Raw genomic sequence first — 15,477 nt, forward strand, 5'->3', positions numbered from 1 at the left:
AATGCGCTTAAGAGTATATGGTATGGCATTATCCCGGATCAGCTTAGGGAGTTGTTCCCGACAGCTGCAGACAGGCTCAGCTCATGCCAGAGCACCATCTCACATAAAACCACGCACTCTGCCTCCAGGATTGATGAGGCCTTCCATAGGAGTGGCTTACAGGCTATATATGTGTCCAGATATAGGTTTAGATATAGGTATACTATATCTAAGCAAGGGGTGATTACACCCACTTGCCCCAGCTGAGTGATCAGCCAGTTGTGTCAATTTAGATAGCCAGCCAGGGGTGGCAAAAGATATGCTGCAGCCCCTGGTAGGCCTTGGATGCACCTATGCCCTGGGCACCTATAGTGCTCTGTACAGGGGCTGATAAGGTGACCCAAGCCAATCTAGTTATGCACCTAGGGTACATGGAATCCATTTTACAGAGAGAGCAGATAGCCTGGGGCCCTGATTAGCAGGGAACCAGGCCAACTAAGTCGAAAACCAGCTAAACACAGGCAAAAAATCTGGGGTAACCATAGTCAGGTAGCCACCTTCCTACAGCGCCCTTCTGAAGAAACCCACAGCAGACCCCTCTGAACTTAAGAACTACCGCCCCATCTCACTCCTCCCATTCCCTGCCAAAGTCATTGAGAAAGCCGTCAATAATCAGTTTGCCGCCTTCCTCGAATCCAACAATTCCCTCGACCCCTCACATTCCGGCTTCCGAGACACACAGCACCGAAACCGCCCTCATCGCAGCTACAGACGACATCCGAACGCTACTGGACAACGGAGAAACAGTTGCCCTCATCCTACTTGACCTCTCCGCCGCCTTTGACACAGTCTGTCATAGCACCCTCATACAACGCCTCAGCAACGTCGGAATACAAGGAAAAGGTTTGGACTGGATCATCTCGCTCCTCGCCGGAAGAACCCAGAGAGTCTGCCTCCCCCCATTCAAATCAGAGGCCACCGAAGTCATCTGCGGCGTACCACAAGGATCATCACTCAGTCCCACCCTCTTCAACGTTTACATGAGTCCCCTCGCATCCATCGCACGACAACACAACCTCAACATCATCTCTTACGCAGACGACACCCAGCTGATCCTCTCCCTCACCAAAGACCCAAACACCGCCAAAACCAATCTACACGAAGGAATGAAAGAAGTAGCCGAATGGATGAAGAACAGCCGTTTAAAACTAAACTCTGACAAAACGGAAGTCCTCATCTTAGGATCATCCCCCTCTGCCTGGGACGACTCATGGTGGCCACCGGCCCTGGGTACAGCACCCATACCTACAGATCATGCACGTAACCTGGGCTTCATCCTAGACTCCTCCCTCTCGATGACCAGACAAGTCTATGCCGTCTCATCTTCATGCTTCAACATCCTACGCATGCTCAAAAAAATCTTCCGTTGGATCCCCACCGAAACAAGAAAGACAGTCACCCACGCACTGGTCACCAGCTGACTGGACTCCGATTCCATTGGCGCGATCCCTGCGGGTGATCTTGTAGCCGTCCCGGATGGCTATGGAGATGTCGGGCGCCGAGGAGTCGTTCCACCAGGTCTTGGTCAGGAAGGCCACGTCTGGGGCGGAGGTGTTGAGCAGATCCCAGAGCTCGACGGCGTGTTTGCGTGCGGAGCGGGTGTTGAGGAGTTTGCAGCGGAGGGGGTTGGGTCCAGTCCTTGGAGGTTTGGTGGTTCTGTCGCAGGTGAAGCTGCAGGTGTGGCAGGAGAAGGGTCCGTTTCGGGGTGGCCTGGAAGCAGGTGTGGTTTTGGCCAGTGTTGAGTACGTGGAGGGTGCTGGCGTCATAGTGGATTCTGGTGTGGCGTTCGCGGGGTCCAGGGTTTCTGGCGCTGGGCGTGGTCCAGGCGCAGAGCGCCAGCGGCGCGCGTCCGCTGCGCGGCTGCTTCTCGGCCTGCATATGAGGTGGCTTGGGAGAGAGAAGCAGCTGGGAGGCGGGAGCGGGGAGGCGAATGGGTGTGCAGGGGGGGCGGGGCCGCAGGATGCAGCAGCGGAAAGGTTCGGATCGGGAGCGGCGGTGGGTGCGGGGGAAACTGGTGCAAAGGCCAGAGGGGAGGGAAAAACCCAGGAAACAAGGAGGCAGGGTCAAAGGTCACAAAAAACGGGGGGAAACAAGTGGCACAGAGGCACAAAGGTCGTAAGACAGGGCAGAAAGGTCACAAAAAACGGGGGAAAACGAGTGCCACAGAGGCAGAAAGGTCACAAGAAGGGGCAGAAAAGGTCACAAAAAAACGGGGGGAAACAAGTGGCACAGAGGCACAAAGGTCCCAAGAAAGGGCAGAAAGGTCACAAAAAACGGGGGGAAAACGAGTGGCATAGAGGCACAAAGGGGAGTAGAGGCAAGAAAAACGAGTACAATCAGGAGAGCAGAACGCAAGAAAAACGAGTGCAATCAGGGAACAGAAGGCAAGCGAACGGGCACAGATAAGAATGCAGGCACAGGGGGTAGACAGGCAACAGCGGTCACAGACACTAGAAGACAGTATGGGCAGTACAGGGAAGACAGGCAGGCGGTTATTCGGGCCACGGAAGTGCTACAGAATAGGTAGTCCACGGGGAGACGCCGGCTTGCAAATGGAGCACGGCGTGAAGAATACCCCTGCCGTTTGAGCCCATGACACTCGGAACTTGTCTGTTTATAATTACGGGCCCTAGAGAGGTCTAGGTGAACCCCCACGGATAATTTCCGGGAGTAATATTGTTTTTTTGTCACATCCTCACGGTAGGGTGCACCTTAGCGTGGAGGATTAACATATAGGTCCTGAAGAATGCTTGGCGAATTTTGCCTTATTTAGCAGAAACATGTTGACAACCACTTTTTAGAATACGGGGTTTCAAATTAAGAACTCTAAATGGTCCGTTTTTCACTTGTTTTTAACCGATGCTGTTTGGCCATGTATTAAAGTGAATATGGGTTATAATCAGTCATCTTTTTAAATCACTCAAATTATCACTTTTCCTTGTCACATCTTCCTCACAAAGAAAAGATCCAGCTCTGCTGTATAACAGGCGTAGTAGTATACTGGGGGGACATTTGTTGCCCCAGTAGAACCCAATGATGAAGCATGTCACCGACCAGGTTGGTGAGTGAGGGTTTTTTTAAAGATAAATTTTCTTTTTCATTTTCACCCTATTCTTCTTTCTGTGGCAGTCGTTGTGGGATCATATACTTAGGATTCCTTAGCTGTTGTCACTCTTTTGTTGTTGTTTATCAAGACAGGCATACAGACAGCGACAGTGATACAAACCTAAGGCCTACCACTGGCCACCAGGGATGAGGCGCAGGTGGTAGCCTGCGGGTGGAGGAGGGCCTCAACTTCTACAGCTGCGGCAGCTGGGGCAGGGTCAGGACACACAGGCGGAGCTGTGTGGTCGGGGAACGACCTACCAGCAAGGTCAAGGGTCGCTCCTATGAATCAGACTGCCACCCTTCCTGTCCGAACTCACGGACATCTACTGCAGAGTACCCCAGGGATCATCACTCAGCCCAACCCTCTTCAACATCTACTTGGCCCCCCCTCCCTGCTATCGTCAGACAGCACAGCCTCAGCATAGTATCCTACGCCGACGACACCCAGCTCATCCTCTTCCTCACCAAGGACCCAATCATCACAAGACTCAACTTCCAGTAAGGAATGCAGGACGTTGCATCCTGGATGAGTAACATCTGTCTGAAGCTCAACTTGGAGAAGACAGAAGTCCTCGTCGTCAGAACCACCCCGTCAGCATGGAACAACACCTGGTGGTCCCCCGCCCTCGCAGCCCTCACGGACCACACCAGAAACCTTGGCATCGTACTCGACTCCTCCCTCTCCATGAACTGACAGGTCAACACCGTAGCTTCCAGCTGCTTCAAAACCCTCCGTAAGATCTTCAAATGGCTATCCCCCTCACCCCCCCACCGAGTCAAGGGAGATAGTCACCCATGCATTCATAACCAGAAGACTGGACTGTGAAAACGCCCTCTACGCCGGCATCAACAAGTCTCTACTCCGCAAGCTCCAGATGATATAGAACACCACAGCCAGACTCGTCCTCAACATGAGCACGTCAGCCAACACTTTCAAGATACTTACCCATGCCGACAAATGCCTCCACAACATCGGACCCCAATACCTCAATGAGAGGCTCGCCTTCCGCATACCCCAAAAAAAATTCAAATCCACCAACCTCACCCACGCCGAAATTCCATGCATCCGCAGAGGCAGAACAGGGGGAAGTGCCTTCTCCTACATCGTGGCTAGGACCTTGAACGAGCTCCCGATCGACATCAGATGCGCCCCCTCCCAGAACTCCTTCAGGAAGGCGCTCAAGACCTGGATTTTTGACTGCATGGAACTGCTGACCCCCTCCCCAGCACCTTGAGGCAAGTAAATAGTTCACTTAAATTCATCTTTACGCAGCATTGCTTCCCTAAAGGAGAAAAGGCATATGTTGTATACAGTTATTTGAGATCGGTTTCTGGGGGTATCCTTTGAGACTTAGGGTCGTAGAGGCCAAAGTCCAAAGTACCACCAGCAGTTGCTCGTTACCTGCCCTGGGGCATGGAGGTGCAGAAGTACTGGTCAGGTTGGTAGCTGTGCGCGCTACGCCAGTGGAAAGAAGGGGGGGATCACCTAGAAATAAGCTGCAGAGGGGACTTGGGGACAAGAGGGCACAGCCAGTTCGTCGTTACCCAGGCTGAGGCGCTTGTGTGCAGAGTGGAAAGGTCGGCTGGATCCTGTGCGTCCCAGGACCTTGCAGTTGTCAGTCTTTACCGGTTGAGAGTGCAAATTCAGGAGAGTTGAGCCACTCTGGAAGTGGGCCTCTCCGATGCTGACATCCCGCGTTGGCTACTCAGTCTCGGTGCAGTGGTAATCTGAATTGGACTCTCACAGGCTCTGTTTGCTGCAAGGGGTCCAGTACCCCAGGAAGTTGTCCTGTGCAGGTCCTGTTGGTTCTGGTGCCCTCTCACTTGTAGGTGGAGAGAAATGACCTTCAGGAGCACAGGGTCCTCTTCTTGGGAGGCTGATATGTCAGGCTAGCCGGGGAGCAGGAACTTGGGTTTTCGGAGCCTGTAGATCTCAGGGGAGTAGCTCCTCTACTCTGAGGGAGATTGGTGGCAATTTGTGAAAGGCTGGCTGTCTCCTGGGGTTCTTTGAAGCTGGTCAGCCGCAGGATGAGTGGCTGGTCATAATTGTCGAGACTTTACGCGGCAGGCAGGGTTTGGTGCCAAAAGTCCACAGTAGTCTTTAGTTCTCGCTTTTCTTGCAGCTCTTCTTTGTCCTCTTCTTCTTTATCCATTGAATCGGACTTCCTGGTTTCAGGGATGCCACCTAATTACTAAATTTAAGGGTGTTAAGGGGAGTGGCAGGTAGTAGCCAATGGGCTAATTACCTATAGGGTGTCTACACCCTCTATATGAGCCCTTCCTGTGGAAAGTGGGCATAACCCTGACCCAGAGAGCCTAATTTCACCAAAACTTTGATGGTGGAATTCTAAAAGTCGTATCCACATAAGGTAACCAACCTTAGGGGTGGAACTAGCCTGAGAGGGGACATGCCTCCTGATTAGCTAATTTTTGCACCTGTCCCGGTGCCAAATAGGCCTAGGGCAGGAGGTGGAATATCCCCAGCATGGGGAAGCCTTAAGTCGCATATCAAAGGTGGCAGAAGCCTTTGATGCCATGATATGCTGATCACTTAGCCATCCTGCTTGGCGGAGGAGACAGCACCTCTGGCCAGAACAGTCTTGTTTCTGCCATCAGCGAGGGTGAGCTCTCACCTGCGGAGGATCAGAAACCTGTCTGTGGTAGCAGGCTGGTCTACACCAGTCAGCTAGAGCAGTAGTAGTCAGTAGGTTTTCAGGGGGCACCTATAAGGTGCCCTCCTGGAGCATTGCTGGAATCAGTGCAGGCTTATTAATATGAGATGTTTGATACCAAACATCTCTAGTTTTAATGAAGCCACCATGTAGCTGGGGAACTCGTGAATGCCAGTGTCCAGCACATGTACTCAAAAAGTCTTCCTTGTTCCCTTGTAATATCTAAGAATCGACTTAGACATTACATGGCATTATCTGCTCATGCAGATATTTACACACATGTAGTAGTATTCACCCTGCCTTAGGGCTGCAAGGCCTGCTGTAAGAGTGACTTACCTATACTGCATGCAGTGTAGGCAAGCATTGCACACAAGAGGTGTGCCATGTCATGTCTTCACTTTCCTCTGCACCATGGCACACAGCCTGCAATGGCAGGTTACATGTTGGTGCTGAGGGGGTCCTTTACGGTTGCACAATACATGCTGCAGCCCTTAGAGACCCTCTTTGGCCTCCTTGCCCTTGGTACCAGGGGTGCAATTTACTAGGGACTTATAAGGGGTGCAAAAGATATTGCCAAGTGGCGGAACAACTGTTCAGTTTTAGAGAAAGATCTGGCACTGGGGACCTGGAAAGCAGGAACCCAGTGCACTTCTGTCACAATTGCATCAGATACCAGGTAAAAAGTGGGGATGACAATGTCAAAAAGGGGCACTTTCCTGTACTAATGCTCCCTATTATCCAGTTCTTTAGAAGATTGCAAAGACATACAAAACAACAGGGTTCGAAAGTGTTACATTTATAAGGTAGAGGGGTGAAAATGAAGAGAAAAAATTGGAAAATTAGCTGAATCTCTGCTTTGTCGTGTAGGTACAACTGCGATATAAGGTGATACATTATTTTTAATATGACTCTTTACAATGGAACATTACGCCCTAACAAGTTCAACAGTTATATTTCAGTATCATTACTTTTATCCCGTCAGGTGCTTTTATAAGGATGTGTTACTTGTTCCCGGATTGAATATAAAAAGGTCCTCCAGAGTGTATTTGCAAATATGTATCAAGCAGTCTGTTAAGATCTTCTCATGCAGTAGGACTTGGGTTTGAGGGAATCTGTGTCACTGACGGTGGCAGGTGCCTTGAGCGAACAGGAGCAGGTCAACTCTATATCCCATAACGGTCATTACCGAAGCCCACAACCCCCACCCCGGGGTGCCAAGAATCCATACTCAAGCATAGATCCATATTTTAGGTGTGCCAACACCAGCATGAGCGCACATCAACCCAGAAGCACAGTGCCACTCTGGCACCTACAGCAATGAAAAGTTCAGCAAGAGCAGCGTGTGAAGGTCATTGAGAATCAATCTGTCCGTCAGCTGATAATGCACCCTGTTGTACGGGCGCATCGCGATGAGGGCTACAATATTTCATAGATCTTGCACACGTTTCCTTTTGATTGAAGGAATAAAGACAGAGTAAATGTAGGGGGTGCTTTACAATGACTTAAGCAAAACAAGGTCAACATTTTATAGCTAACTGCTGACCTGTGTTGGCATCAATGTTGATTCCACTGTTTGTTTTCTGAGAATTTTCCACACTAAGGGTTTCCTCTCTCTTTCTTAGAAATAGTACATCAGAATCAATGATGGTGTGATCTGCTGCATAAAGAAATAAACACACTAAACAACACATTTTTTAAGATTTCATTTTAGAGTTCTATTCCTACATTTGTAATTAATCTACCGCACTCTTTACATCTCGCGCTATCGCAATCCATCTCGCAATACATCATGGCACGTTGCACATTTTAAGACCAGCAGTACGTTGCAGTACAACTTCTCAATTATCTCCACCCTCCATCTCCCTGCAACTATCTTCTGATGGATTTCACACAGGATCAAAGACAAACAAGTGGACAAAAAACATTTTCACTGAGGAAAGCAAACTGCCAACTTCAGAGATGTGAAGCTAAAGTTCAAGTACCCTGACGTCCTAGAGGCAGTGCCGCCTAATACATGAGTCTTCCTCTTAATCAGACATATTTCAACATAGTCCCTCATCGAAGGGAAACCTAGCAAAGCATTTTGCTTGTAAGGGGGTGGGTGGCAGATAGTTCATGGTGAGTACCTTGAGTACTGAGATTGTTTAGTTTTAGGTAGACACCTGAGTTTATTTAAATCTATTATGTATCCCTAACCTGCTCCTTTCATATGTAGGCATGTCCAAGAAGTTGCTTCTCATGTTTTTCACATACAGTTGCACCAATTCTCTCATTACATTCAGGGTTGTCAGAAGGAGGTCTGGGGTTGGCAGGCATTATTCCGCAGGCTGTGTGTTTTAATGTATTTATAGACTTAGAAGTGAGCATGCTCTGTTTATTAATGATGAAGCTGCTGACACAGCTTATACTACAAGAAGGTGGCAGGTGCTGGACCTGCCATATTTTCCCTTTTCAGTAGGACATTGTTTTTAACCTAGAAACCGATGCTCAGCTTATGTTGTGCTCCAGATGAGGTTTTGGACTTGGGCCCAGCAAAGATTCTGCCATGCTAGATTACCATCCCCTTCAAGAGGCCCAGCTAACCAATGCAGCAGTGCTTATTCAACTTGTAAATTGGAAACATTTGAAATGCTTAAGAGTCCACTTACCTTTGGAGAAATTTCTACCAATTCCAGCTTCATCTATGCCATACCAGCTGCTGCAATACAACTCCTCCTCCTGCTTAATCCGAAGAAGAATGTCTGGATGGGCGGCAGAATAGCCTGAAGAGGAAAGACATTCATGAATAGAAGAGCAGTGATCGACTTCTGGCATAGCAAGCACACAATTCAAGTAACTTATGATGTCTTCACTTGCCGTTATGTGCCCCAGCATGAGCACTTCATTGAGTATATGACTGTCTAGTGCCTCCTAAATGCCAAATTTCAATAGACATTCCATCAACTGACTTTGTTTGGACTTGTGTGTTTTTATAACAGTTCATGCGTTGAGTGTAATGGTTTCACTGCTTTCTTTTACATTTTTTTCTCATAAATGTTGGACTCTGTTCAAGGCACGCTTGCGCCCAGTCACCCAGTCTTCAGTGCCCATCGACCATAACATGCATATTCATACAATGTACCTTTTGGTATGTCCTGTGCCCAGTCCTCCTGGGCCAGATCTTGAAGGACACATGGCTTGCTCTTTCGCCAGAATTTGCACCAAGTCCTTCCACCTTCACAGTCCAATGGAGCATGGCCTTTGGCAATGCTTAGGAGATTCGGAACACATGACACGCCCTTCAACCTCAACCTAAGGGCTGGCCTTCTACTCTTAGTGTCCATTTGGGCCATGAAAGCGGGATTTTTGTAAGATTTAATAAACGGAAGAAGCAGTGTACAGGCGGCTGTTTGTCAAACCATGCCATTAAATGTGTACATTTTTAGTAAACTTCTCTTTGCAGTTTCTGAATCACAATTTTGCATGATTTGTGGGAGAAGTAAGTTGATTCTATACCTCTGGGGTGTGCCTTTGAGTTTTCCTTTGCCTCCTTGGCATTGGGAAATGCTTTGCCTTTCTTTCACGGCTCCCTACAATTAGGTTTTGTGATAGGTTCCTAAACTAAAGTTTGTGGTTTGGAAACAGCTCACATCTGTAATGACGGGCACAACAAAATGTGCATGCCTTTGCATCGAAACAGTTGTTCTTGGTTTGAGAAACAACTCACAGCTTGCAAACAGATTTGAGCGGGTAGCGACGCACAAAGCCCTAAGCCAACAAGTTTTGGACTTTAAGGCTCAGTCCAGCTGCCTCTACATTTTGTTTCTTTTAATTTCCACATGAAAACTGGAAGAATCAAACCACAAACAGGCGCTATTCTGGACCAAGCTAGATATTTGTGGCAAGTCTGGTGTATTTTGTGTAGAAGTGATTCCTGATTGTAAAATGTCCTACAGCAGTGTGAACCTCCTAAACATGTTCTTCCCTTTGATACATATGCACACCAAGGGCCTTATTACCAGGGCTCAGGTATTTTCAAAGGGGCTTTATTAGTAGTTACTGCCCCTGTAGGAAGGTACATCCTGACTATGGTTGCCCCCAACTTTTTGCCCTGTGTTTTAGCTGGTTTTGGACATAGTCGACCTGGGACCCTGCCAACCAGGACCCCAGGCCTACCGCTCTCTCTTTAAAATGGATTCCATGTACCCTAGGTGCATTTACCAATTGGTACTGGGCCACCTTATCAGACCCTGTAACTCAGGGCATAGGTGTACCCAGGGCCGCCAGGGGCTGCAGCATGTATTATGCCACCCCTGACTGGCCTCCTAAATTTGACACAACTGGCTGCATGACAGCTGGGGCGAAGTCGTGTAATCACCCTTTGCTTTAGATATAGTAGCTCTATATCTAACCATACAATGGACACCCGAGTTCCTATCAGTCACTCCTATGGCAGGCCTTGACAATCCTGAAGGCAGAGTGCGTGGGCTCGTGTGAACTGTGTTCTGGCCCGAGCCGAGCCCGGTTGCAGCTTGCGGAATCAAGACCCAATAGCTGTTCCATGATAACGCGTACCATATCGGTAACTTCGGTGTCGCGTTATCAAGACATGTCGAGTAAGGTGTCATACGAATCGGGATGCTGCCCTCTCACCAATTCTGGCGACGAGGTTAGCATTCCGCCCTTCTAGAGGGACACGACATGTACGTAACTGTGAACCCCGGTTAAAGTTAACTAAAGCCTCAGCTCCACAAAATGGATGCTGCCACCACAGACACGAGTCTGACCTCCTGCTGCTGGGAGTCCTTCCAGCGAGGAGCGCTTGGACAAAGGGTTTCCTGTCAAGGGCGGTGTTCGCACCGTCCCAGACAGGGTGTGTGTATTCTGGGTAGGTAGGGCTTTTGCGAGAAGGTGACTGCGGAGTGGCACCCCGGTGCTCACTACGCATCTGCCGGTCAGAACCAGTTCCAGGGGCGCCAGCCCTGGCCTGGGGAAGTCCGGCAGGGGAGAGGGGTGTAACTACCCCCCTTCCTGGTCCCACCCTTAGGGCAGGACCTAGTCATGTACCCACCCCTTTCTTTAGGATAAAGACCGGAGCGGGGACCCTTCCAAATTAGATCATCTTTGAATCAAGAACTACTTTCTACGAAAGGACTTCGAGACTCTTCTCAAGATTTCTCCCTTGTGGCTAAGGAGTAGTCACCCTGCATCAGCGGGCACCATCTAAGAACTCTTCGGTTTGCTGTAAGTCCTTCCTCAAGGAATCCGACGGCCCAGCTCGACGAGAACCGGCTTCCCTGGCACCTCCGACCTCTACCCACGTCATCAGCTCAGCTGTGATCTGTGGGTGCGACGAGACCTCGAGGGACCGGCCATCATCAAAACCTGCACGCTTTCTTAACCAGCACGACCATCGAAGTAATTCTCTGGTGAGTGCTCTGGGGTCCGAGAAGCCCCGACCCTGAGCCGCTCCAGCACCGAAGTGCAGTCCCCCAGCATCTCCACGATCTGCGTGGGGCCCTTCTGCTCGCTGCTCAGCACGTTGTCTGGTCACTAGCCGCTGGCTTGTGCCCTTCTGTGACGACATCCGACAATCAACTCTGCTGGTCTGGTTGCTCCAGACTGGCCCTTGCTTCCATCTTTGCAAGAAGCACCCCGGGCCCTCCTGGTCCACTCAAGACGCCATCTTAGGCCCACCACGTGGCCCTGAGATCTGCCAAGGCTTGTTGCCCCATCCTGGGCCCAGCGACGCCGACAGCATCATCCTTCGTGGGACAGCTCGCACCTCCACCGTGGTCGCCGACAACGCCTCCTGGTCCGTGAGACTGCAGAGCCTAGCGTCGCCCACTCACCTGGTCGAGGTGACGGCCAACCGGTGCCTTCCTGGTACCCTCTGACTACTGGCTAGTAGTACGAACTTGGTCCCCTCTGCTTTCAGGTATCATCAAACTCTGATCCAGGCTTGGATCTCTACGAACTATTCAGCACTGGTCGCCGGCCAGCAACTCCTTTCTTCCGGCTCCTGGCTCGTCAGCGAAGACCCCGACGCCTGTAAGACTTGTGCAGCCGCAGCCCTCGTGGCTAGGTAACTCGGCATTTCGGTGCCTGCATAGCCTCTTTACTCTAGGGTCCCGAGTCCCTCGCTTCCGACTTGCCTTATCGGGTCCGCCCGAGACCTTAAACTTCCCGTGTCCTCGGACACTTGTTTTAATTGTGCACTTGAAGTATTTTCCTAAGAGATTTGGTTTGTGCTTAGTACCCTGTCCTCATAAAGAGTCCAGGGCTGTTGTGAATCTTAATAAATATCCTGTTTATTTTCATAACACTTGTGTGGTGTCCTTTCACTGGGTGTTCAAGGGGTACATGTGTGGTAAACAGCTGGCTTAACGCGCCCTCTCGAGTCTTTAGCCTTAGACTGCTCGTATCCACGCTACTAGGATAGCTGGTCTATAGGTTGACTTACAACCGAACACCATAAGGGTCGTTGGAACGATACATAGCGGTCGCTAGAATAGCGAACGTTGCATATCGGGCCAACTTCTCACATTGGTGAGCAGCGGTTGGGATTTGAGCTTGCTGTTGTTCTACCACACGTATCCTAAGAATATCTTGTTGAAAGATCACATAAGTACTGTTAGTACATATAACTAAAGCTTAGAATACTCTGAGTTCTACTGAACCAGCTGTTGCAGCTCCTCAAGGCTTAGCACACCTTGGCTGCAACTCTTAGCAAGGGAACAGTAGGTAAACACATAGTGTAGGTAGGTGCATCACTTACACCACACTAGAAACAGTATGTCGGACAAAGGAGGAAACTCTGAGTCTCCCCTTGTGTCAGTTGACCCTCCACAGGTCATCCCTTCGAGATATACTGTGCTGAGCTTCAAGGAGTTAAGACAAGTGTGTCACTCCAGGAAGATCAAGCAGGGGTCTAACCCCACAACGTCCTTTCTGATTGGTCTCTTGGAGACTTATGATGCCAGAAAAGCTGAGACCCTTCCCAGCTCTTCTAATCCAGAAGGAGACATGCCTCCCCTCGAGGGAACCAGAGACGATCCTGACCTCATCCACCTCGCAACTGAGAACGAAGATGTGGAGGATGATGAGGATGAGGATCCCTCTGGGGATGAGGCAGATGAGGGACAGGTAGAAGTCGTGAGACTAAGCAGGTCCAACTTAAGCAGACATGACAGTGGTACTGGGGACCCCTGGGGCCGCTATCAGGTCAGCTTAACATTGGGAATGGACGAGCCCGATCTCTGTCAAGAGACTCTGGCAGATCCCTTCGAACCAATGGCTCTCACAACTCTTCTCAAAGAGGGATGACGTCCCCTCAGAGGAGAGTGTACGAAGCTAAGGAAAGGGCAGCTAATCTGAGGATCGAAAGGGAAGAACTTGCCCTGGCCAAAGAAAGGCTTGCCTTTGCTAGAGAGCAACAGTTAAGTGGGGTAGTCCCCACTGGTGGCAGCAATGTACCTAGCAATAGGGAAAGGAGTTTTGATACGAAACACCTTGGTAAGATAGTGCCCCCCTTTAAACAAGAGGACGACATCCACAAATGGATAACTGCTTTGGAGAGGGCCTGCACTGTGCAGGGTGTTCCCCAGAGTCAGTGGGCAGCTATCTTGTGGCTCTCCTTTGAAGGTAAAGGAAGAGACAAGCTCCTCACCACAAGGGTGGAGGATGCAAACGATTACCAAGTCTTGAAAAATACACTCGTTGAAGGGTTCGGCCTAACCACTGAGCAGTACAGGGTGCTGTTCAGGGATACCCAGAAAACGCAGTCTCAAGATTGGGCTGACTTTGTCGATTGTGCCACTAAGGCTTTTGAAGGCTGGCTACTGGGTAGTAAGGTTACTGATTTTAAAGGATTGTATAATCTAATTATGAGAGAGCAAATCTTAAATAATTGTCAGAACCAGTTATTACATCAGCACCTGGTAGACTCTGATCTGACCTCTCCACAGGAATTGGGTAAGAGGGCAGACAAATGGGTCAGAACCAGGGTCAGGCCTATAAACCAGGGTGGTGACCAGAAAAAGGAATCAACCAAGCCTCAAGAGAAGGGTGGGGATAAATCCACAGAGAAGACTTCCCAAGGGCCCCAAAACTCCAACAAGGGTGGTGGGTCCCAGAACACTCCTTCAGAACAGAAGAAACCTTATTGCCATACCTGTAAACAGGTGGCCCATTACAAAAGTGATGCCAAGTGCCCTAAAAATAGCAATAAGGAAAACATACCCCCAAGTAACACTCCCAGACCTCCTGTTACCACTAGTGGTAATCCCCCAGGTGGTGGGAGTGCCCCCAAGAATGTGGTGGGCATTACTTTGGGCAATCAGGAGGACTATGGCTTAGCCAGGTTCCCTGACCACACTCTTGTCTGTGAGACTGGCATGGGGTTTGCCAACTTCACTACTGGACCCCACATTTTGGGCAAGTATAGACAAGAAGTTTTAGTGAATGGTCAGAAAGTTGAGGCATTCAGAGACACAGGGGCCAGCCTCACCATGGTGAGTGACCATCTGGTCCCCTCTGCTCAACTGACCCCTGGTTTTACTTATCAGGTGACGGACATTCATGGAATGAAGAGAAGGCATCCCATGGCAGTAGTCAAGCTCAGCTGGGGTAATGTCACAGGGCCCATGAGAGTGGCAGTGACAGATAACCTACCTGTAGATTGCTTACTGGGGAATGACCTGGAACTCTCAGCATGGGCTGAGGTGGAGCAAGAAACTCATTCCAGAATGATAGGCCTATCCAGACAGGTTAGTGGGGCAGTAATAGCTACAGCCCCAGTCCAAGCACCATTCCTCCCTGAAAAGGTTGGAAGAGCAGTGGTAGCCATTGCCCAGGCTCAGACAGACTTTACAGAACAGGATAGGAGGGCTGTGACAGTCACAGCCCAAACACAGACTGAGTGCCCTCCTGAAAAGGTTGGCAAGGTTGAAATGGTCTCAGCCTCTACTCAGACAGATAGTGAGGTTGTGAAGCCTGAAACAATGGATCACTCCACTCAAACAGAGAGCATTGAGGAGGAAGAAGAGGCTTCCCCCTCCCAGACACTAGGTGAGAGCCAGCCTCCTCAGGGAACTGACTCTACCCCTGTTGAAGGAACTGCCCCAGAGGTAGTCAGGCCTAGCCTGGCAGAGCCCCTGATGGCAGTGGACCCTTCCCAGGTGGGACCCAGTCTGGAGCAGGTAACCTGCACCTCTCTACCCTGCCTCAGTCAGCCCAGGGCTGAAGAGGACAGGGAGGCCAGTGGTGGACCCCAAAGGGCCCCCTGTCCAAAAGAACCCCTTAATCAGAAGATTAGGATCACTGAAGCTGGTAAACCTAGCCAAGTGAAAATAGAACAGACTCCTGAGGGATCCCCCTTAAAAATAGTTAGGGAACTCCCACAGCTGGACACTGTTGGGCACAGCCAAACATGGGGCCTAAAAACCCCAGACCTGACCTGTCCCTCCAGTAAGCCAAACAGAGGGACTCAGCCTCCAGCTTTAGGTAGCCAGAGGCTGACCCTGAGAGCTCAGTGCATCTCAGCTAAAGAAAGAAAGGCACACATGATGGATGGTGATTGGAGGAAGTTGAGCCCAAAGGTAGAGGAGCCTCACTTCAGTACTCCAACCCAGCATCAGCCTTCTTCTTTCCCAAGACACACCAGAGACAGAGATTCCCT

General features: G+C 50.0%; 1 protein-coding gene across 2 annotated transcripts in view; it reads right to left on the reverse strand.

The window, feature by feature from the left end:
- Nucleotides 1-15,477, reverse strand: part of LOC147668910 (uncharacterized) — a 436,976-nt gene that overhangs the window by 304,593 nt on the left and 116,906 nt on the right. The window contains exons 4-5 of one of the 2 annotated variants that reach the window (XM_086948355.1): nt 8,468-8,581; nt 7,363-7,476 (exon numbers count right to left, since the gene is read on the reverse strand). In XM_086948355.1, the coding sequence (XP_086804481.1) occupies nt 7,363-7,476; nt 8,468-8,581 (228 nt within the window). The remainder of the gene's footprint in view (nt 1-7,362; nt 7,477-8,467; nt 8,582-15,477) is intronic. The other variant, XM_086948356.1, reaches the window with a different exon arrangement.

The sequence above is a fragment of the Lissotriton vulgaris genome, unplaced genomic scaffold (assembly GCF_964263255.1).
Source record: "Lissotriton vulgaris unplaced genomic scaffold, aLisVul1.2 SCAFFOLD_907, whole genome shotgun sequence".
Lineage (NCBI taxonomy): Eukaryota > Metazoa > Chordata > Amphibia > Caudata > Salamandridae > Lissotriton > Lissotriton vulgaris.